General features: G+C 50.4%; 1 protein-coding gene across 1 annotated transcript in view; it reads right to left on the bottom strand.

Annotated features, from left to right (window-relative positions):
- CRISPLD2 (cysteine rich secretory protein LCCL domain containing 2) overlaps positions 1-23,216 on the bottom strand; it is a 109,086-nt gene that overhangs the window by 48,889 nt on the left and 36,981 nt on the right. Inside the window, exons 15-17 of the mRNA XM_007468463.1 lie at positions 13,878-13,928; positions 13,310-13,367; positions 9,800-9,995 (exon numbers count right to left, since the gene is read on the bottom strand). Coding sequence (XP_007468525.1) covers positions 9,800-9,995; positions 13,310-13,367; positions 13,878-13,928 — 305 coding nt within the window. The remainder of the gene's footprint in view (positions 1-9,799; positions 9,996-13,309; positions 13,368-13,877; positions 13,929-23,216) is intronic.

Here is a 23,216-nt window from a genome sequence, read left to right as displayed (position 1 = left end):
CTAGCAGCCCTGGGAAGGGGGGAAGGGGGGTCTTGGTCCTGCTGCCTGCTCCAGGCCTGGCCTGCCTGCGCCACCAGACCAGCTGGCGGGGGAAGACAGTCCTCGCTGACCTCGCCTGGGCCTCTCTGGGACTTGCAAGCTGTCCTCGCCGCTGTGTCCACACGCACCCCTGCGTGACAAGGCCATCTTATCTGGGGGGCAAAACCGTGTTAGCCCAGGTCCACGCCCATCAGTAGAGATGCTTCGTCTCAATCCACCCATGGGCCAGGGCTGGTGCTTCCAGGCCAGCCCAGCAGGGAGGGTGGGGCGTATCGGCAGGGCAGCCGGAAGGGCAGGCTGGGCTTCTGGTCATTTCCGTAGTCCCACAGAGTGCAAGGGCTCGCCAGAGGCAACTCAGGCTGGAAAGAAGCTCGTGACCAAGGCAGGTCTGGGATTGAGCTCAGGGGACAGATAGGCCTGGGCGGGACCCATGGCCTGGGGGCCTGGGCAAGGTGCTCGGCTCCGCTGGGCCTCGGTTTCCCCATCTGTAAATGGGGTATTGTGGGGTTGTGGCGAGGAATAAATAGGAGATGCCTGTGAGGTGCGCTGAATTTTCCAGCCACCCACTCCTGTGAGGAAACTTGACCTTTAGATCTCAAGTCCCCCCCCCCTCCCCTCCCCCACAACTAATGAACTTGGTAGAATAAAACTGGTCATTCAGGGAAAGGCATCCTGGTTTTCCTGGTTGTTTCAAGTTTAAATCAGTTCATTCGGAAGGCCCTCCTTCCCCCCTTCTCCTCAAGGTGGCTTTTAATGGCCTTTAAACACAGAAGTCAGAGCCCAGCCCACCAAGGCCCCGGACCCACCTGTGGCCCCCACTGCCCTGGAGTCAAACCCCAGTCCTTCCCACGGCCCGATGGCTGTCCCCAGTCTGTCCTCGGCTCTCGCCGCCCCGCCCGTGCCCTCCCTCCCTGTGGCCTCCGTTGGGCCCTTGGACCAGCCACGTTCTCTCCCCAGCACCTTGGGGCTCGCCGCTCCCTCCACCTGGAACTCTCTGCCCTCTGACTGCCTCTGGGCTCCTCCCTCACCTCCATCCCCCTTTTCAAATGTCACCTTCTCAGGGACCTGACCTCACCTGACCACTCAGTGTAAAATACCAACAGCCCCAGCCTCGGCACTCCCTGCCCCCTTCCTCGTTCTTTGATCTTTATAGCACTTCTCACCAACTGACACAGAACGTGTGTAACTTGTTTTGTTTAATGCCTGCCTCCCCCACGTGAATGTAAGCTCCATGTGGGAGCAGACACACTTGTATCTATTGTATTTTTTCATCTGTAGTGTCTCTAGGACCCAGACAGTGCCTAACACACAGTAGGTGTTGAATAAATGTCGGATGGATGGAGGGAGGGATGAATGGATGGATAGATGGATGGATGGGTGGGTGGATGGATGGATGGATGGATGGATGGATGGGTGGATGGGTGGGTGGATGGACGGATGGATGTGTAGATGTATGGATGGGTGGGTGGGTGGATGGATGGATGGATGGATGGATGGATGGATGGATGGATGGGTAGATAGTTGGATGGGTGGATGGATGGGTGGATGGATGGATGGATGGGTAGATGGGTGGATGGTAGATGATGGATGGGCGAATGGATGGATGGGTGCATGAATGGATGGGTGGGTAGATGGTAGATGATGGATGGATGGACGGAGGGATGATGGGTGGATGGACAGATGAATGGATGGGTGGGTGGGTGGGTAGATGGTAGATGATGGACGGATGATGGATGGGTGGGTAGATCGATGGGTAGATGGATGGATGGGTAGATGGGTGGATGGTAGATGATGGAGGATGGAGGGATGGGTGGGTGGCTGTCTTCAGGCTGCAGGCTGGGGAATCCTGCAAGTTCTGGAAGGAAGTGGGGAACTGCTCCCTTCTACTCTCCAGTTTCCTGGAACTGACCTGGGGGATTCCTCCTTTTGTCCCCACATGACTCCAACACAATGAGAGGCAGGCACAGGTGGCCCTTCACAGCACCCTGTACTTATTTAAGCAAAAAAGGGACTTGTTATAAGAACACTGTGGTTCCCACAGAATATCAAGGAGGGCTGGAGGACCAGGCAGGAGGGTTCTGTAGCCAGAAATGACACCTAAAATCACTCCACAGAATGGTCTGGTGGGACCTACCTGTGGGTGGCTGCCATACAGCCCGCCGGGGAGGGAGTCCAGACTCTCCTGTTATCCCATGCCTAGGGTTGCCAGATGAAACAGAGGTGAGCCAGTTCACTTTGAACTGCACAAAAACAATAGTATTTTAGAAAGGGTATGTTCCATACAATATTTTAATGTTATTATTATTATTTTACTTTGTCTAAATCTGGCACCCCTACCTGCTATCCCTGAAGTCCCACTGCTCCCCCGAGAAAAGTCTCTGGACACCACCTTCCTTGCACCAGGGGCTCCCAATTGGAAGTTATAGAAACACGTCCCATGCATGCACCCTAGCTGCAAGGGATTCTGGGAAAGCAAGTGTCTCCAAGTGTCTACAGCACGAGGTGGGCTCAGCCTCCTGGGGTTGGGGAGCCCCTCAGACCATGGCCAGCAGCGGGGTTTAGGCTTCTGCTCTCCTATTATCTGCAGAGGCTGGGCAGGGTGAAGAACCAGATTCTCCCCAAATCTGTTGTGTGGTCCATGAGATGTGGCTTTTGAGATCCGAGCATCCTTTTCCTCAACCTATTTTCTCCACCAGAGAGTTTCATGTATCTGTTTAGATACAGTCTCCACCAAAAGGAAGTAGGGATCCTTGGAGAAATGACTGATTCCAAGACTAGGGGAAGGAAAGTACAAGGCGAGCCAGGAGCACCTTGTGCCAGGAAGCTGAGCCACAACTGATGGGCTGTGTGAAAAGGACACGAGCCAGCTGGAAGGGGTTCCCACCGCTCAAATCTGGGATGATTTGAGCATCAAAAAAACCCACAAAAAACAACATTGTAATGCACTGCATAAAATAAGAATTATTGAGTCCACAACAATATATGCCTGTGTGTATATATATCTGTATATAACACGTGTGTATATATATTGTATATAACATGTATATTCCAAGTAATACACTTGGAATATACGTTTATAAAATACAGTGTGTGTGTGAATAAACGAATAGGGGAGAAGGGAAACCTCTTCCTTAGAGGAAAGTGCCAAATGATAAGTGTGGAAGGTGTAGCATAATTAGAACAGTTACCATTTGACAGCCATCATAAAATACTTGTTTCAGGGAAGAGGTATCAATCACTAGAGGGTAAAACTGGTGAGTGAAGGTTTTTTGGGGACAGGATATTTACATAGTTCCAATATATCTCTCTGCAAGATCATTATCTATTACCAAAAAATAGAGGAACTTCACAGCAGAAAAATCTGGCAGACACCACCTTAATCAAGATCTCAAAACTGACATCAGAGCCCACAGCAAATAGACACATGCCCTTGGTTTGAGGCACTGAGAAGCTTACAATGTCACTTCTGTGAGATTCCTTCCAAAAACATGTCATCTGAATCTCATAAGGAAGAAACACAAGACAAACTTGATATGAGGAACGTTCCACAAAACATCTGGTCGGTAATCTTTTCAAAAATGTCAACATCATGAAAGAAGAACCTAAGTGAGGCGTTGTCCAGATTCAAGGACACGAATTAAGACACGAAAACTGAACGTGATTCATTAGCTGAGAGTTTCTTTTGCCATAACGGACATTCCTGGGACAATCGGCAAAATCTGAATAAGGTCCATAGATTAGATCACATAACGCATCCATGTCAACTTCCCTGATCCAGATAATTATACCAGGTGTTGTAAGAAAATGTCTCCTTCCTCAGAAGAGAATGTCCTTGCTCCTACGAAATACTGAAGTATTTAGAGATAAAGTGGGTCTCATGTCTGCAACTCCCTCTTAAATAGAAAAAAAAAAAAAGGCAAAGAAGATGATCACGGAAATGCAGTAAGTGTTCGTATCTGGGGAAGCTGCATGCAGGGTAGAGGGGAATTCTTAGGAGTATTTGTGTGGCTTTTGTGCAAGCCTGAAATGATGTCAAAAGAAAAAAGTTAAAAAACCAGAAATCTGTCTAGTAAATCAAAAGCTAAATAAAATGTACCTCTTTGTTCCTGCTGTTCTGCTGTGGTCTCCCTTCCCTGAGAACAGCAGGGGCTGCTGCCTGAAGGCCCAGGGCAGGGTTTTAGATGGAAAAAAATGCCAGGAACGCACAACATATTTGTTAAAATAATGGTATACAACTAACATGTATACAGCATTTACTATGTACCAGGCTTCCAAATGCTTTAAAAAAAACTGTACTAACTTCTTTGAATCTCGTAACAACCATACAAAGTAGCTGCTATTACAGTACTACTCACAACAGCCAAGACATGGAAACAACCTAAATGTAAACAGAGGAATGGATAAAGAAGGCGTGGTGCATATATACAATGGAATACTACTCAGCCGTAAAAAAACATAATGCCATTTGCAGCAACATGGGTGGACCTAGACATTATCATATAAGTGAAGTCAGACAGAGAAAAACAAATGCCATATGATATCACCTATATGTGGAATCTAAAATATGCCCCAAACGAACTTATCTACGAAACAGAAACAGACTCACAGACAGACTCGTGGTTGCCAAGGGGGAGGGGGAGTGGGGGAAGGAAGGATTGGGAGTTTGGGATTAGCAGATGCAAACCATTATATAGAGAATGCATAAACAACAAGGTCCCACTGTAGAGCACAGGGAAATATATTCAATATCCTGTGATAAACCATAATGGAAAAGAATATGAAAAAAAAAATGTGTATAACTGAGTCACTTTGCTGTACAGCAGAAATTAACACAACATTGTAAATCACTTTGCTGTACAGCAGAAATTAACACAACATTGTAAATCACTTTGCTGTAAGCCAGAAATTAACACAACATTGTAAATCAACTACACTTCAATAAAATAAATTTAAAAAAAAACAAAGTAGCTGCTATTACTGTTCCCATTTTATATATGAGGAAACTGATGCACAGAGAGGCTGAGTAACCCATCCAAGGTTTCACAGAGTATAAGGAGTAGAGCTGGGATTTGAACCCAGGCCCACTGGCTCCAGATTCTTTTCCCACCCCCTCAAAAGTGTCATATTGGGAAGATCTAAAGATTCTAACTATGAGGGGCTGAAAAGGGAAAATGGGACACGGCACAGACTGGAGACTAGAGCCACATCACTCACTGATTCCCAGAGTGCTGCCCCCAACAGTGAGCTACAGAGGGCCTGAGGCAAAGACCCCAAAGAGTGAATGGTGGCAAATCCAAGTGTCCAGGGAGATAAGCTATCACGTGGGCAACCAGCTACCACTGCTCAGCCTGCAGGACTGGTGTCTACCTGTTAGATTGGGTTGAGCAGTATCCCTCCCCAATTCATGCCTTCCTGGAACCTCAGAACGTGACCTTGTTTCAAATTGGGATCTTTGCAGATGCAATTAGTTAAGGATCTTGAGATGGCCACGTAAGCTGGGGCAGAGTGATTGGAGGGATGCGGTCATAAGCCAAGGGATGCCTGGGGCCCCCAGAAGCTGGAAGAGGCAGGAAGGACACTCCCCTGGAATCTTCAGAGAGAGCGTGGCCCTGCCCACACCTTGATTTCAGACTTCTGGCTTCCAGAACTGTGAGAGAACACATTTCTGTTGTTTAAGTCACGGGACTTGTGGTCATTTGTTACAGCAGCTCTAAGAAACTACACCTGTGGAAGTTCCCAAGGGAGCTGCACCTTAACTACCCAAGGTCCCTTCTCCCATTTTTCTTCATAGGACCCGCTTTACAGTTGGATTTGCAACGTGCTCAGGAAAAAACAGGCATCTCTCCCAACATCCTTGCAGCTAGGAATGGCTGTGGGACCCAATTCGGACCAACACGTTGTCAGTGGAAATTTACCGGCTGCAACTTCTGGGAAAGCTATGCTTCCATTGTTTTTCTGGGTGAGTTAGACTTGGGTTCTACTCTCCCAGCGATGGCAGAGTAGCTACAGTCAGACCAACCATTCTATACGTGGCAACCATCAACTCCAGACAAAATATAAAATACGAGTCTCTGATGGTAATTGGGAGAAGCAAAGGCAGGCAGAAACTGCATGGGAGTCAGCGCTTGGAGGAAGGGGATTGCACTGTGTGAGTCTCCAGTAGTTTTCAACTTTTTGCCTGAACACAGCCCTAGTCAGCATCCCATACGAGTGGCTAAACGTCTAAAAGAAGCCTCACGTCTTGAAGAACCAGGGGATGCAGCAGCTGGAAAGTGAGAAGGGAACCTCCAGAAAGGAGAGAGTTTAGAAGAGGAATGCCAAATTCTGGGTACAAGCTCTGCCCAGGTCTCTGGCTGACCCCCGAACCATGCATACGCACAGCCGACTCCCAGCAGCTCAGCAAAGGCCAACAGAACCGAGAGTGATTTCAGTTACAGGCCACTGCAGTGGAGTAGAGTTTGAGTCCAGACAAGTTAATTCCCTGCTCAAACAAAATGTAACAATCTAGAATCGCCAGGATGCCTTACTGACAATGTCCAAGATACCATCTAAAATTACTAGACATACAAAGAAATAAACAAACCAAAAAATGTGTCCATCCTCAAGAGAAGAGGTCAGCACACTATGGCCCAGGGGACGGCCGTCTGCTTTTTCTTTCTTTCTTTTTTTTTTTTTGGTTTACTTTTAAAAATGAAGTTTTACTGGAACACAGTCATGTTCGTCCACTTACATATCGCCTATGGCTGCTCTCACCACAACCACAAAGTTAAATCGTGACAGAGATGCTACTGCTCACAGCTCTAAAATATTTATCAATTGGATGCTTTAAGTATGCCAACCCCTGTCCAAGAGAAAAGACAGTGAATGGTGACTGGTCCAGATACACGGATTAGCTGATCTATATCTCTGTTGAAGTCATAGAGAAAAATACATTCAAAATAAATGAAAAAATGAGAAATTTCACCAAGAATTAGAAAATTAGAAAAAGAACCAACTGGACATTCTAGAATTGAAAAATACAAATATCTATAATAAAAGGGGGCAAAATCAACTGCCATATGGCTTCTGCCTTTTGAAATGTCTCTTCCTTTCTGGAATGTCTATGACTTGCTGGAGGTGAACCAGTCACCTTTCTTTTTTTAAAAATTAACTGATAAATTAATTAATTTATTTATTTTTGGCTGCATTGGGTCTTTGTTGATGCACGTGGGCTTTCTCTAGTTGTGGCGAGCGGGGGGCTACTCTTTGTTGCATGCGTGGGCTTCTCATTGTGGTGGCTTCTCTCGTTGCAGAACATAGGCTCTAGGCACACCGGCTTCAGTAGTTGTGGCACACAGGTTCCATAGTTGTGGCTCATGGGCTTAGTTGCTCTGTGGCATGTGGGATCTTCCTGGGCCAGAGCTCGAACCTGTGTCCCCTGCACTGGCAGGCAGATTCTTAACCACTGAGCCACCAGAGAAGTCCAAAGCAGTCATCTTTCAACCACAAGGACACATGCCATGTGCTGTGGATGGCAGAGCAGTAAGTGGGAAGGAACCTGGTCCTTGAGAACTTCCCAAGCACTGCACCCTGCTCATCTAGGAAATGGGAATTTCTCACAGCATCCTCACCCTCCTACCTTCCACTGTGGTTGGGTCTCTGTTACATGCAGCCCAACACATTCCTAGCTGACATTTTGACAAAGAAAATCTAATTAGGATTTGAATTATTATATTTGACAAGTATATTGAATTAGCAAGTTGTTGATGGAGACATGGGCTTATTAGATGAGACAGCATGTGTCTGGTGCCCATTCAGTCCTGGCACATAGTGGCACTTGGCACAGGTTGAGTTCCTTTGCCATCTTCCTGGGTCAGGTAGGGGTGGGGGCAGTGGGCCTGGGCTAGTGACAGCAGGATGGAGAGGAAATATCCTTGGGACCACAGCCATGTTTGGTGTAAGAAGGTGAGAGCAGGTGAGCTGGGAGCCTGCTGCCTGATGAGCCAGCCCATCCCTGTCCAGCGTGGTGGCAGCCAGGGCCCACAGGGAGGCCTTCTGCCCTCCTCGGAGGCAGGCCAGGCACTGACAGAAGAATTGGTCCTTGGGCGAAGGCTGCTACCAGTTTAGTTGGCCAAGATGAAAGAGTCAAAGGAATGCCATGAGGTTTTCAACACCTGGGCCTTTGGCAACAAATTTATTTTTTTAAGGGGCTAAAAGACTTTTTAAGGCCCAGTGGTCGTCTAGGACAGGTTTTGGTTTGGTGTGAAAAACTGGAAGGAAAATGGGTAAAACAAACAAACGAAATTGAACCCTGTAAGACATAACGGTTTCAAGACCACCTAAAAAGCTGTAGGGTTTTCGTGTTTCCTTTATAGAATGAAGCGGCCATGGTTTGAGGAGCCAGGATCCCATAGCTCATGTCACCCCTTCAGTGGGTCCCCAGGGCCCTCTGGGCAGGGCCGAGGAGGGAAAGGCAGGTCTCTGCTGGGAGCCAGAATCAGGAAAGAGGATTTAAAGTAGATCGAGTCTGAGGATCTTCCAGCTTCTGCTTGTTTTCTTCCAAGGATGAGAAGCTCACTCCCTCTTCACAAGGGCCATTTCATCTTTGGAAGTTCCACCAATTTGAATCTTCTTTATTGTATTTGGTAGAAATCTGTCTCCCTGTGGCATGTAACCACTGCCACTAGTTCCATGCTGCAAAGCAATATAGTGATCAAATGTGGCAGCTGTGTGTGCCCACCAAGGGCTAAGCACGTCTCAAGTTCGACCTCACTTAATCTGCATAACCACCCCTTGGAGTAGACACTGTTATTATTTCCCTTTAACGGAGGAGGCCACTGATGCTCAGAGAGGTTGAGCGACCGGCCCGGTGTCACACAGCTGGTGAAGAGCTGATGTGGGAGTCAAACTCCGGCATGTCTGAGACCTAGCTCTTAACTCTTACACCACATGACCCCTTCATGGCCCCCGGTCAGCCTCTCTTTACTCTAAACCCTCCTGTTCTATCACGATTCCTTGTGATAAACCTAGGAATGGGCACGTGACCTATCAGTGATGAAAGGGATTTAGAAACAAGTCTGCTGGGTGATCCTGGGAAAGATTTTCTTCCCTGAGAAAAGAGAGAATACTGTGAGGAGGACCGGCCCCCTCATCCCTTCGTCCCATCTCAGACTCAGTGTGGGGACAGTTTGCGGCCGGTGGCCGTCCTGACCACAGAGGACTGGGCGAGGTTTGCAGGGATGCTGACCAGGTGTCCCGACATCTCTGAGCTGCTGTCCCCGAATCATCTCCCTCCTGACTTCTCACATAAGATATCTGAACGATTTTCTGAGCAATGATTCTGCAACTGAACCAGCAGCATAATCACCCTGAGGGCTTGTTAACCTCCCAGAGGTCTGACTCACTGGGTTTAGGCTGGGGCCTGAGAATCTGTCTTTCTGACAAGTCCCGGGGCTGTTAGATGGGGTCTCTGTTATCTGCAGCCCCAAAACATGCCAACCAGTACACAGAGTTGCCATTATTAGTCAAGCACCTTTCAGCCTACAGCTCCCCTGTAATCTCTGCACTGCGGTGAGGATGCTGTGAGAAATTCCCATTTCCTAGATGAGCAGCCTGAGGTCCAAAGAGGCAAGAGTGACTTGTCTGAGGTCCCTCGATTGGTAAGAGGTGGAGCTACCCAGGGACTCCCAAGTCCGTGCTCTGTCCCTGTGTCACCTTGTGCTGGAGACCCCTCTGTCGGGGGCGTCCCAAGCAGTGTGGTGCTGGCATTCAGCCTGCTTACAGCACTCCTGCAGACCTTTGCTGCGTCTCAGACGGATTCTGCAAGAAGGGCCAGCTCCCTCCTCAGCTGCCAGTACATCGTTTGTATGTTGGAGGTTTCGGCCCAGAAGTTTGGGGCCCAGGATTGTGGCATCCTGGGAGCTCAGAAGAACTTCCAGAAACCGGAGAAAGAGGCACACCAAGGAAGGCTGCAGATTCTGCGGGAGGAAAGCCGGAAGGAAGGCTCCCAACGCCCTGGGGTTGCTGTCAGTGGGGCTGGGGAGGGCATTTCTATGGCCTTGACAATGCATCCGTCAGAAACCAGTATTTCCCAAACATCCAGTCACTATTACCCCATCTTCGTGGGTTTGCGGCCCACCTGCACACCTGCTTATGTGATATTTTAAAATCAACATTTAAAAAGCCTTAGGTATACTTATTAAAAAGGAAAGCTGGGAGAGCTTCCCTGGTGGCGCGGTGGTTGAGAATCCGCCTGCCGATGCAGGGGACGCGGGTTCGTGCCCCGGTCCGGGAAGATCCCACATGCCACGGAGCGGCTGTGCCCGCGAGCCATGGCCGCTGAGCCTGCGCGTCCGGAGCCTGTGCTCCGCAACGGGAGAGGCCACGGCAGTGAGAGCCCTGCGTACCGCAAAAAAAAAAAAAGTAAAGCTGGGAATCCCATGGTGGTCTAGCGGTTAGGACTCTGAGCTTCCACTGCAGGGGGCACCGGTTCGATCCCTGATGGGGAACTAAGATCCCGCATGCCACATGCGCAGCCAAAAAATTGAAAAAACTTAAAAAAAAAAAAGGAAAGCTAACCCCGCCATCAATGAAAACGAGAAGCACTTGTTATAAATAGAAGGACCATGAAAGCAAAGGCGGAGGGTGGGATGGCGGGAAGAAAGTCAGCCAGGAGCTCCCAAAGTCGCTTGTAGGTGACAGCATTTGGACACAGGGGGACACACGACTCAACTGGACAAAAAGGGGCTGATGCCTGGGAAGAAGGTAACTGTTAAGGACTGAATTGGGTTCCCCCCTCCCCAAATGCATATGTTGAAGCCTTAACGCCTGATATGACCGTATTTGGAGATGGAGCCTTTTAAGGAGATAATTAAAGTTAAATGGCGTCTACCGCATAAGGCCCTGATCCTATAGGACCCGTGTCCTTATAAGACGAGGAAGAGACACCAGGGATGCTCGAACAAAGAAGAGGACACACTGAAAAGGTGGCCATCTGCAAGCCAAGGAGAGAGGCCTCAGGAGAAAGCAGCCCTGCGGCCCCTTGATCTTGGACTGCCAGCCTCTGGAAGTGTGGGGAAATAAATCTCTGTGGTGTGAGCTACCCCGCCTGCGGTGCTTTGTCACGGCAGCCCAACCTGACTAGGTCAGTGCTGGAATGAGGCTAGGCCTGTCGTACTCACCACGCAGAGTGTGATTTGGAGGTCAGCAGTCTCAGCGCCACCAGGAGCCCGTGGAAACTGCAGCCCCTCAGGCCCCACAGCCCAGACCTGCCGGACCCGGAACCTGCGTTTCGACAAGCCCCGTCCCCCGCCCCACGTGATTCACGCACATCTCAGGTGAAAACGCTGCAACAATTAGCATCTGGACGCCCCGGGCGCCACGTTCCTGGGAGGAGTGGCGTAGAAAAAAGTAACGAGCCCGCAAGGAGGTTTTCATTGTTTTATTCCACAGACTGTTGAGATGTGTCCGTAAAAGATACGTCCCAGAAACGTTTTAGAAATCAAACCAGTTTTATTGAAACGACAGCAACGTGGTCCCTGTTCATGCGAAGCACACACAACATTTACAATAAACTTTTGTACATAGAAAGTAGTAACATACATCATTTTTCATAGAAAAAAGCACACACGTAAGCTGCGGGCTGAGTGAGCCTACAGACAGTATGAAAAATCAGAACACGATGCGGAACAAATCAATCAGGACACCAAAATTTTTCATTTTGGGGGGCCCAGTAACCCTGTTGGCGGGAGTTATCATGGTTTTATGGGTTTAGTGCTGAGGACACGATGGCCCTTTAAACACGCTAAATTAGAAGGGGGTCCCTGATTACAAGGTCTTATACTTTGTAGCACTGTGTCCATTTCCGGAAGATAAATGGTTCCAGTTTCAAAATGTTTGTGAAGGTGAAAAAGACAGCAAGGTCTGGTTCTGGGCGAGGAGTTTCTAGCCCGTTAGACGGCCGGTTAATGAGGCATTCAGGAACTCGGGAATTTTATTTCAAAATGAGAGCAGTCCACTCACATTGGACGTTTCAGATTCTCCCTCCGGCAGGATGCTTCAAAGCAAAACTGCTGAAATTCCCCGGGACCGTCACTAATTCTAAAAACCCAAGCTTGCAGTCTGGACGTGGCCACAGACATATAAGAGCCTGGTGACAAGCGCAAGTCCGACAGCATAATACCTAGCATCCAGAGGGTTCCAAGGACTCAGATCTTTGGCAGGAACTAGACGCGGTATCTGACAGTCTGACCAAATTCTTCCGCACTGACATTTGGTGTCGAACAGTCAGTACTTACGCATTATAACAAGCCCACAATGCACGAAGCAAAAACACAGTCGGCTCGTTTCAGCTCTGTCAAGCTAAGAGTTTCATTACTTTTACAAACTCCTTCGGGGGTGGGGTGGGGGGGAAGCTATTTACCTTCTGTTTCTTCACTAATTAGGGTTGCCCTGAAACAACACACCAACTTGGTTCCCCAGGTGGAGTTCCTTGTCCAGACTATGTTAGGTTTTGTTTGTTTGTGTGTTCGTTTTAAACTTTCTGCTATAGTTCTTTTGCCTTGGAAATATTCTGATGGAGAGTGAAATCAACTTTGAAATCAGCATTCACGAAAGTGATCTACTGGCCAGACTGGTGCAGGAGGGTGGAATTTTACCTTCTGCAAAGAAATGCTATTTACAAAAGGGTATTTTATTTCACTGTGGGTTTTGGGTCTAGGCTGCTGAGGGAGCTTTGTACAGCGATGGCAGCCAGAGGGCACCGCACTCCTCGGAGCCTCAGGAACATTTGGCAAGAAGTGTTTCACAAAAATAGGAAGAGAAATCCTTCTAGTGTGTTACCGTCTCTTGTTGTTATGCCACAGGACGGTTTCATAACTGCAGGCTGTCCGTCTTCCCAGAGCTGCTAACCTCAGCGAGGAATGTACTGAGGAATGAAGCCATTCCTCTCATGGCTAAAAAATAGGTCATCCGACGGATGGGAAATCTGCACAATTCGGTGCCGTTTTTTTAAAGGCAGCAACAAAACAGCCCTTCTTTGGCTGTTCTTAGACATCTCAGTGGAACTCACAGAGACAAGGAGTTGGAAAGAAAAAAGTGGGCTTCAAACAGAATTGTTTGCCAAGCAAAGACCCTGGCGGGAGACACAGAAACCAGTCTGGGCAGGGCGTGAACCAGACAGCAGGGAGGGGATCAAGAAAGGGTCCTGGTTCATTAGTCCTCAGTGAGACCAAAGGTCACGGCAGCAAACAGATGGGCCACGTGGACGAAGGGAAGGACCAAGACAAGATACATCTCTGGAGTTACGGCTGAACTCGAAGTAAACCAGCACTGCTGTGTATAGAACCAGCCTGCACAGAGCAGGACGGGAAGAGGACAGGTGCCAGGGCAGAGTCCCCTTGTTCCGGCCCGTTTGTCTGACCAGCAAACATGAAACCCATTTTTCTCCATTGGTAGGGACGGCCTGTGCTTTTTAATGTTTTAAATAGCTACCTTCTACTCCATCCCTGAAACTCCCCCCTGAGCGTTCTCAGTACGCCCCTTCCCACACCCCTGAATGCCTCGCAGAGTCAGCTCCAAATCCTTTGGAATCCTCTCTCCATCCACAAAAGAACACCTCCCAGGGGGAGACCCCCGGGCCTCAGCAGGATGGTCACCGGCTGTCTGCTCAGGACCCCAAGGACGCTCCCCTGTGTGGAGCTGAGACCAAGGCACGGCGGATGGGACGCAACGCCAATCAAAGGAAGTTTCCTGACTCTCCCTATCCCCAGCCCACCCCCCAAATGACAAAATAAAAATAAAAAGCGAACCCCCGAAGCCCTCTTGAAGACGCCCCCTTCTCCCTGACCCTGCAAGCTCACGGCCTGACAGCAAAGATCCGGAAGGCCTTTCCGTCTCGAGGGGTCCTCAAGCTGAAAAAGAAGGGAGAGCACATGTTACCGAAAGATCTGCAGGGATGGAGCGGGGTGGGGGGGAACCGGGTGTCCCCACGTCCCCGCGGTGGAAAAAGCATGGCCGAGGGACAGTTCGCGAAGCTGTTGGGAGCAGAGCATATGCCCCAGCCGGGAGCAGCTGGCAGAGCCCTTTGCCTCTGCAGACGTGCCTGGGTCTCAACTGAGGTCAGGGTTGTTAACTTGGAATTTGCTGGCCCCCGTCTGCCTGAACTGAACCCAGCCTCCAAGACTTCTGTCTGGTTTTTGGTACCACCTGTCAACCGAGAGAGTGGCCACCTGCTTGACCGATGAATGGGATGGCACTATAACAATAATGCACGTGCTCTGTTACTAAAATGGGCGCACGATCCAACTGGGCTCAGATATTGTGCAAAGGATTTTCTATACGCCTTTACCTCCTTCCGATGAAGAGCCATTGGTATCCCTATTTTGCAGGCAAAGGAGAAATTAAGTTTCTGCAAGGTCACACGGCCAGTAAAAACCACCCTCTCAAGATAGGTGCTAAATCCTTTAGCTAACTGAACGCCTTTATAAAACAACAAACAAACAAACAAATAATAACTTCACTAAGATATAACATGCCATGAAATTCACACTTCTGAAGTGTACAATTCAATGATTTTTAGTGATTGGGGGGGGGCGGGGCTTGTGCAATCATCTCCACAATCCAGTTGTGGAGTGACCCCGGCTGCCCTGCTCGTTTCTCGAAAGCTCAGATTCCAGGGCCCTCCTCAGGCCTCTGGGCTACAGGATTTCCCTGGATCCTCTGCCCAAATGACTAGTCTGGGAGAATCACCCGGAGCTACGAGGCACTCAGCTGTTCCACGTGGTGGGTAAGCCACACTGGGGACCATTGCCAGGCTCTGTGATGCTGACTCACTACCAGCAATTCTACAGACGGGGCAGTGGGTGCCTCCAGGCACAGGGCCCCCCGACAACCCAGGGACAAGGGGCCACTCAGGCTGTCGTCCAGGCAGGTACCCTAAGGTTCCTGGAGGTCCTGCCCAGTCCTACCAAGCATCCCCATTGAACAACCGGCCCACCCGGAAGGCACGAGCAGGCCCCGCTGAACCGGGTGTGAATTTCTCAACACATCATCACACAGCTGGCCGACTAGGTATCATGCGACACCAGCTGTGGTCCCTTCCACTGCTTCAGGCAAGGGGTGGGGGGGTCCCTATTGTTCAAGCTTCAAACATTTACTGAGCTCTAGTTCTGCTAGGAAAGTTGCCGGTTGTGTGTGTCTGATGAAAAACAAGTGTGATCGGATAAATTATAAGATAATCTCCTTCTCTAAATCTTGCCCTCTGACTCTTTTTAGCCTAGTTTGTAGCTCCCACAGGTATACGCAAAGGAATGTAAATTGGCACAGCATTTCTGGACAATTTTCACAAAAGGTACTGGATCAATTTTCTAAAATATATTGAACAATTTTTGTAATGGGCATTAAAACTCCTACAAGCAGTTCTGAACAAAGAGCCGACCTCAGCGTTTTGTCTGTCATTCAACCAGTGTTTACTGAAGACCTACTATGTACAGGCATCACGTTGGGTGTCAGGGACACAGGGTTAACCAGACCGATGGGATTCTTGCCTTCATGGAGCTTATACAGTCTGGGGGGTGGGAGATCAACAGCTAAATATGTGTGAGAAATACAATAATTTCAGAGAGTGGTGGGTCCTGGGAGGAAAACAGCACAGGGTGACGGGATCAGATTAGATCGGGGAGGAGGGCTACTGGAGACCCAACAGCAGGAGGACGCTTCCTCGGGCAGGTGGCATTTGTATGTAGGTCTGAACGACGTGCGGCCCCAGCCATGGGAGGTATAGGAGCTGGGAGGGTCCGGGGTTGGATACCGGCAGGTGCAACGGCCCTGAGGCGAGATCTTGGTATCCAGGAACAGAGAGAAGGCTAGTGACAGGCACTGCTGTGACGAGGAGGGTGATGCACCAGGAGGGTGGAGAAGCGGGTGGGGTGGTGATAGGTGTGGACTGCCCGGTACGTGGGCGAGGATTTTATTCTCAGCCCTAGGGGGCAGGGTATCAACAGGAGAAAGGTACACTGTGCATCCCAGAAAGAAGTCGATTTGGTAGCTGTGGCTACTCTGATAAAAGGAAGTTACCTAAGAAAAGTGTGGGGAAAGCACACGGGTTTGTGCAAAGATGTTCTTTGCTGCGTTGTTTACGAGAGCAAAAGAAAAAAAGGAAACAACCCAGATGTCAGTCAGCTGGGTAAAGAAACGATGGTCTGGCCACACAGTGGAATAGCGTGGAGCCACAGAAATGACGGTGTGGCTATGTCAGGCATTGGAAATGTCGGAAAGACACTCACAACCTGTTGTCGATTGAAAAAAAAAAAAATGAAAAAAAAAAGTGAACCGAACGATGCAGAGCGTCTGATCCCTTTTTTTTATAGAAACAAAAACAAAAAACAAAACAAACACATTAAGAAATAAGCTGTTAGTGTGTAAACAGAAAAAATCTGAAAGGGAACATACCAGAATGTTTACAATGGGTGCTTCTGGCTATGGGGTTTTCCATGATAGTAATTTCTTTTCTCTCTCTTTTTTTTTTTTTAATTAAAAAAAATGTTTTGGCCACACAGCGCGGCACACGGGATCTTAGTTCCCCAACCGGGGATTGAACCCATGCCCCCTGCAGTGGAAGTGTGGAGTCTTAACCGCTGGACCGCCAGGGAAGTCCCATGATAGTAATTTCTTAATATTATTTTCGCTATTTCTTGAAGTTTCTCTAATCTTATTATGAAAAGTAGGGGGAAAAAAAGGAAGGAAGGAAGGAAGGAAGGGAGAGGAAGAGAGAGGGAGGGAGAGAAGAATGGAGGAAGGAAGGGCTGGATGGATGAAAGGGAGGGAAAACCAGCACAAAAATCCCCTCGCAGAACTGGGAGAGAACCTCAGCTGGACTGAGAAGCTTCTGGGGCATCCCCTTGGGCTGACTTAGTGCCCAAGGGTCGCTGACCTACTAGATGAGCTGGGATGGGTGCTCTGGGAAAGGTCGAGTGTCTGCAACCTCAGGCGGTGTCACCAGCCCAGCCCCAGTGAGTGATTCCAGGCTTCTGATGGCCACTCACCCTGCCCTCGGCTCCAGAGTTCAGCTCTTTGCGCCAGCGGCTGTACCCAGCACACACACCACCATACCCCAGACACCGCCTCCATCCTTTAAGTAATCTTACCCCATCCATGCCTCACAGCCCCGCATGAGATCTCTAGGGTTCCTCCCACTTACAGAGAGGGAACCAAGGCTCTGAGAGGGGATGTGATTTGCCCCAAATCCAACACCTGTTCCAGGTACAGCTGGGAGGTGGACGCAGGTCTGTCGATGCTCTGGGACCCTTTCCAAACCCTTATCCTAAATGGGTGGGCTGTGGCCACGCCATCCCTGAGGACCACACTGGCCAACCCCGCATGGCAGTGGGGGGACTCAGAGGCTGGGAGCCCCTCGGAGGCAGGAGGTCGCAGGTCCTCCAGGAGCCGCAAGCATAAGGCTGCGTCCTGGAGGCTCACTCCTGCCGGTGAAAATTACTGAGGCAGGAATCGATCGGCGTGCGGCAGCACACAAACAGACTGGATTAAAGAGAGAGGACAGCCAGCCACCTGTCGTGGGAGGGACGGAGGGGTCGTCCACCAGTTGGCTGCTGACCCCATGGAGTCATGGAACCCAGCGATAAAAGGATGGCAGAGTACTGCTCTTCTGGCTTTTAAATGTGCAATATCTTGTTTATTATTAATATCACTTACATGTATACACGTACATATTTGTATTTATATATGTGTGTGTGTTATACATATATATACAATTTTTCTTTTTAAGATTCTAGCCCTACTCTCCCAGTCTCACCCTCTACTGATCTTCCAGGGAAATTCAAGAGTCAGACACAGTTTCAGATCTTATCTGTTGGACCTTGGGGTGGTTAATCTATTTCTCTGAGTCTCAGTTCCCACATATGTAAACAGGGTCCACAAAAGTACCCCCTCCTCAGGGACCCTGTAGGAAGTGAATGAGCTTATCCAGGGAAAGCATCTGAGTCAGTGCCTCGCATTTAGCAGGCGCTCAAAGCCATGGGCCATGGATACCGTCACCCTGCTAGGTTTAAGCCTCATCCTCCCATCAGGAGTTACGGTGGGTACATGCACGGCGATGAGCAAGTTATCCACACGAAAGCCCAATCCCCAAGGAACCAGCAAACCTCTTCATCTTATTTCATGAACTATGAAATATTTTTTAGAGAAAAAAAATTTCAGAGCAGGGTGTATACACAATCTCCCTTTTAATTTTTATGTGTGTTGCCCGGGGGAAAAAAAGGCCTGGAAGAGCTATAAATAAGCAGTTACCAGAGGTTAATGGGGTGCCTGCGGGAACTCTTTTTTTCTAATCCCTAGACATATTATTTAAATAATAAGTATGTATTTCTTTTCTAATAAATATTTTTAGGGTTACAAACAAGTATACCTTAGGGCTGTAAGGCTCACCCCAACCCCTTCTGGGAAGGTCCTGTGCCCCAAAGTCAACGACTTGTCTGCAGTGAGGAGTCACGTGTGCTGGTTACAAGCACGGGTGCTGGAGCAGGCGTCCTGGGTTCAAGTCCTGGCCCTGCTGCTTGATGGCTGAGTAACCTTGGGCAAGTCGCTTTACCTCTCTGTGCCTCCCTTTCTTTACTGATAAACTGGTCCCCGCCTCATGGGGCTGTTGGGAGGATGAGATGAGCTAATGTGTGTACAGATCTTAAGAGCGCTGGGAAGCGGGTACAGGGAGGGAGGGAGACAGCAGAGGAAACCAGTCCAGTCTTGGTCCAGCCGGCCTGGGGGAAAGTGCAAAGCTCATTCGATCTGGAAATAATGGCTCAATGGTTTCTGCTTCCCAGAGTTTCTGGACACGCTGAGAGATTTTCAGACGTCCAACCCTCGAGACTCCCGGAGCTCACAGTGGCTACCGAGTGCTTGAAATGCAGCTCGCCCAAACTGAGACGTGCTCTGTGTGCAAAATACCCGGTAGGTCTCCCAGCTCTTATGAATAAAGGAGAGCGCAAGTTTCTCATCAATACTTCTATTCATACATATTGAAGATAATATTTTTGATACGCTGGATTAAATGAAATATACTCCAAATTCTCCCCTCTGTTTCTTTTTACTGTGATTACTAGAAACTTCAAAATCCCACATGTGGCTCACGGTACGCGTCTGGGACGTGCCGCAGTAAACAGAGGCCCCTGAGGATGAAGGTTTTGGTCTCTTCCGTCCCTGCCATGGCTCCAGCCCCGAGGACAGTGCCCAGCACACAGGAGCTGCCCCATAAATGCTAGTTCAGTGAGTCTACTGTTTGAATAAAGGTCCATCCACATATATACCATCAACCTCTGTAAACAGGTTATATCTGTTAAAACCAAGTAACCAAGGATGTTATCTGTCATTGTGTGGTATATTTCCCAATCTCATTGTAAAACCTGTCTTAAAAAATGGTCCTGGGGCCTCCCTGGTGGTGCAGTGGTTGAGAGTCCGCCTGCCGATGCAGGGGACACGGGTTCGTGCCCCGGTCTGGGAGGATCCCACGTGCCGCGGAGCGGCTGGGCCCGTGAGCCATGGCCGCTGAGCTTGCGCGTCCGGCTACGGGAGAGGCCACAACAGCGAGAGGGCCCTCATGTCGCAAAAAAAAAAAAAAATGGTCCTGGGGGCTTCCCTGGTGGCGCAGTGGTTGAGAGTCCGCCTGCCGACGCAGGGGACACGGGTTCGTGCCCCGGTCTGGGAGGATCCCACGTGCCGCGGAGCGGCTGGGCCCGTGAGCCATGGCCGCTGAGCTTGCGCGTCCGGCTACGGGAGAGGCCACAACAGCGAGAGGGCCCTCATGTCGCAAAAAAAAAAAAAAATGGTCCTGGGGGCTTCCCTGGTGGCGCAGTGGTTGAGAGTCCGCCTGCCGACGCAGGGGACACGGGTTCGTGCCCCGGTCTGGGAGGATCCCACGTGCCGCGGAGCGGCTGGGCCCGTGAGCCATGGCCGCTGAGCTTGCGCGTCCGGCTACGGGAGAGGCCACAACAGCGAGAGGGCCCTCATGTCGCAAAAAAAAAAAAAAATGGTCCTGGGGGCTTCCCTGGTGGCGCAGTGGTTGAGAGTCCGCCTGCCGACGCAGGGGACACGGGTTCGTGCCCCGGTCTGGGAGGATCCCACGTGCCGCGGAGCGGCTGGGCCCGTGAGCCATGGCCGCTGAGCTTGCGCGTCCGGCTACGGGAGAGGCCACAACAGCGAGAGGGCCCTCATGTCGCAAAAAAAAAAAAAAATGGTCCTGGTCTCAGAAAAAATCCTGAACGGATATCCATCCAGACGTCCAGCTTCTTTCCGAGAACATCTGAACAAACCCTGGTCCCAACATCTGAAGCTCTTCCACATCCCTCTTCCTTCCCTTCCTTCGTGAGCACGTGTGGGAGAGAGAAAGTGCCTGTCCTCTTACGTTATCCCAATTCTGCAGGGTCATCTTTCAAAACTTACAGGAAATCCTCTCCTAAAAACAGACAATTGCTAAACCAAAGCCACTCTGAAGCAGAAACAACTTTTGGCCCATGTCCTGAGAATTCTGTATAGGAGGTTTTGTTTGTTTGTTTGATGGATCGAAGGATTCCCTAAATTTAGAAGGCAGCTTGCTGCGAACGGGTTGCTGTACGTCCAGTGTCCACATCTCCCTTGGGACTGCTGTGACCACTCCACGGTCCCAGCAGACACTGGGGACAGAGCCACCCTCTGGCCCCAGGCTGGGTTCCCAGAGTTCCTAATGGGAACAGGCTCTGGGGAAATTTCTCAGCCCTCGTCTCTACGCAGAGGGCCACCGAGGTCCCATCTAAACAAGGGGAGGATGGGGCATGGCCCTGCCTGGGGCATCCAGATGTCTCTGCAGGAGCCACGTCTCCAGATAGTAAGGTGGGGCCCCGCTTGGTGTACTCGGCTCCCTGGTACCTCCCTCCACAGCCATGATGCCTGTGCCCTGCTACAGATGTTGTTATTTCTGCATGGTCTGTGCCCCAACTAGATGATAAGCCCCACCAGGGCAGAGATCAGCCTGTGTGCTCCCTGCTAGGTCCCAGTGCCTGGGACATCGTAAGGGCTCACCATGCATATGCCACCTGATGGGTGAGTGCAGGTGGAAAGGATGGTTGCCAGGGCGAAAAAATAATTCCTGTAGGATGCTTTTGTCCTTGTGCAGAAGACAATCCATGTGGGCTACTTCCTACAGTCGAGTTACCTGCCCCTACGTGCAAAGAACCATAGCGTCTTGAAGCTTGCAACAGGCCTTAGAGGTTATGTCATAGCAACGAGGCCAGCGGATCTATCAGACACTTACTCAGAGCCACTGGGTGAGTGCTTTGCACATAATGTCTCATTTAATCCTCACTGTAGCCACTGACACAGGGGGGACCGAGGCGTGGGGAGACTGCCTGCCCAAGGACACCCAGCTGGTGAGCAGTGCGGCGGGGTCGCAAACGCCATCGGACCCTGTGTGCCCTCTTGGCCTGGCCTCTTCCCTCTGTACGTGCAGGGCGGACTCTATCATGTTGGTGCCCACGGATCCCAGCACCGGTCCAGGCCACCCTGAATACGTAGTAAATCAATGACTCTTCATCACAAACTATCAGAATCATGGACAGTGCCGACTGTGTGCCAGGGACGTGGTCACCCTTGCATCACCCTCACAGTAGCGGCTCTCACCCTCCACTGGGCATCAGGACCCCCAGAGGGCAGATCCACGCAGACTGCCCAGCCCGTTCCCCGAGGGTCTGTCTGAGGTGGGCCATAGAACGTGCTTTTCTAGCAAGCCCCCATTGATCTCGATGCTGCTGGTCTGGGGAGCCACTTGGAGACCCACTGTTTTACCACCACCCCAGGGGGCAGGTGCTATCATTTTCCCCTCTAAAGCTTGGGAAACTCACCCAGACATCACCACAGATTTCAGCACGCAGGACCTACTCAGGGGGAAAGGGTTCGAGAAGGAAGGGAAGCAGAATCTCCACTCGCTAAAACTTTTCTGAACAGTGCGGGGGGCATCAGCCACCTTGGGGCCTGGGAAAGGCTGCCTGTAAGAAGATACAGTCGGCCTTCCGTATCCGCAGGCTCTGCATCCGTGGACCCACGATTCAATCATCCGCGGCCGCGGAGTCCGTAGATGTAGACGGCCTCCTGTACTTTGACACTGTATGTAAGGACCTGAGCATCCGCAGATTGGGGTATCTTTGGGGGATCCTGGAACCAAGGCCCCACGGATACCAAAGGGCCACTATACTTATAATGACGGCGCAATTTGGGCGGGTCCTTTGGGCAGAGAGAACTACAGGTGGCGGGGGAGTTAACAGTGGGGAAGAAATGCTTTGGGGGAGCCCTCTCAGTCCTAACCCTCCCCAGACACCCACCTGTGTCCCAGCCCTGGGATGGGGGTGGTGGCTGCTGGGGTCTTCTCTCTCTAAGGTGGGAATAGAAAACGAAGCCCAGCCTACCAGCTTCTCACCAAGACAGTTTCTCTTAAAGGGGCACAAAGAGCTCAAGGGATTGGTGTCCTGGCCTTTCTTTCCAGCCCGGCCAGGAAATTCCACCTCATCACCTGCTTCATTTCCCTCCCATTAAATCAATGGAATTTCCCTTCATTACGCTTTTCCCAAGCAGAGGTTGCAAACTTTGAAGGAGAAAATGCAGCAGCTCTTAACTCTGGCTCAGAACCCTGGGATTCTGCGTCACTTGATTCTGCAGGGTCTCCCCATACCTGGGAAGCACCATCCTGAGTCTCAAAGCGCCCCAGGGCGCTGGGAGGGTGGGGACGGCCGAGAAGTTCCCTGGAGCCGTGAAAGCCCAGGCTTCAAGGGACCCGACATATTTTGTATTCTTGACTTTACATTCCTTTTCTAAAGCGGGTCCCTCAAATATAAAATCTTCAGCATTCCCCTCTGGTATGGGCTGAATTGTGGCCCCCCCAAGTTTATCTGGGACTTCAAAGAGGTGATTAAATTAAAATGCGGTCATTCGCGTGGGCCCCAATCCAACGTGACTGGTGTCCTGGCAAGAAGAGCTAGGCGGGGGGCTTCCCTGGTGGCGCAGTGGTTAAGAATCCGCCTGCTGGGACGCGGGTTCGTGCCCCGTTTCGGGAGGATCCCACATGCCGCGGAGCGGCTGGGCCCGTGAGCCGTGGCCGCTGGGCCTGCGCGTCCGGAGCCCGTGCTCCGCAAATGGGAGAGGCCACAGCAGTGAGAGGCCCGCAT

The sequence above is a fragment of the Lipotes vexillifer genome, unplaced genomic scaffold, assembly GCF_000442215.2.
Source record: "Lipotes vexillifer unplaced genomic scaffold, Lipotes_vexillifer_v1.1 scaffold23, whole genome shotgun sequence".
Taxonomy (NCBI): domain Eukaryota; kingdom Metazoa; phylum Chordata; class Mammalia; order Artiodactyla; family Lipotidae; genus Lipotes; species Lipotes vexillifer.
The sequence above is the reverse complement of the archived record's forward strand: the minus strand, read 5'-3'. Positions and strand labels throughout refer to the sequence as shown.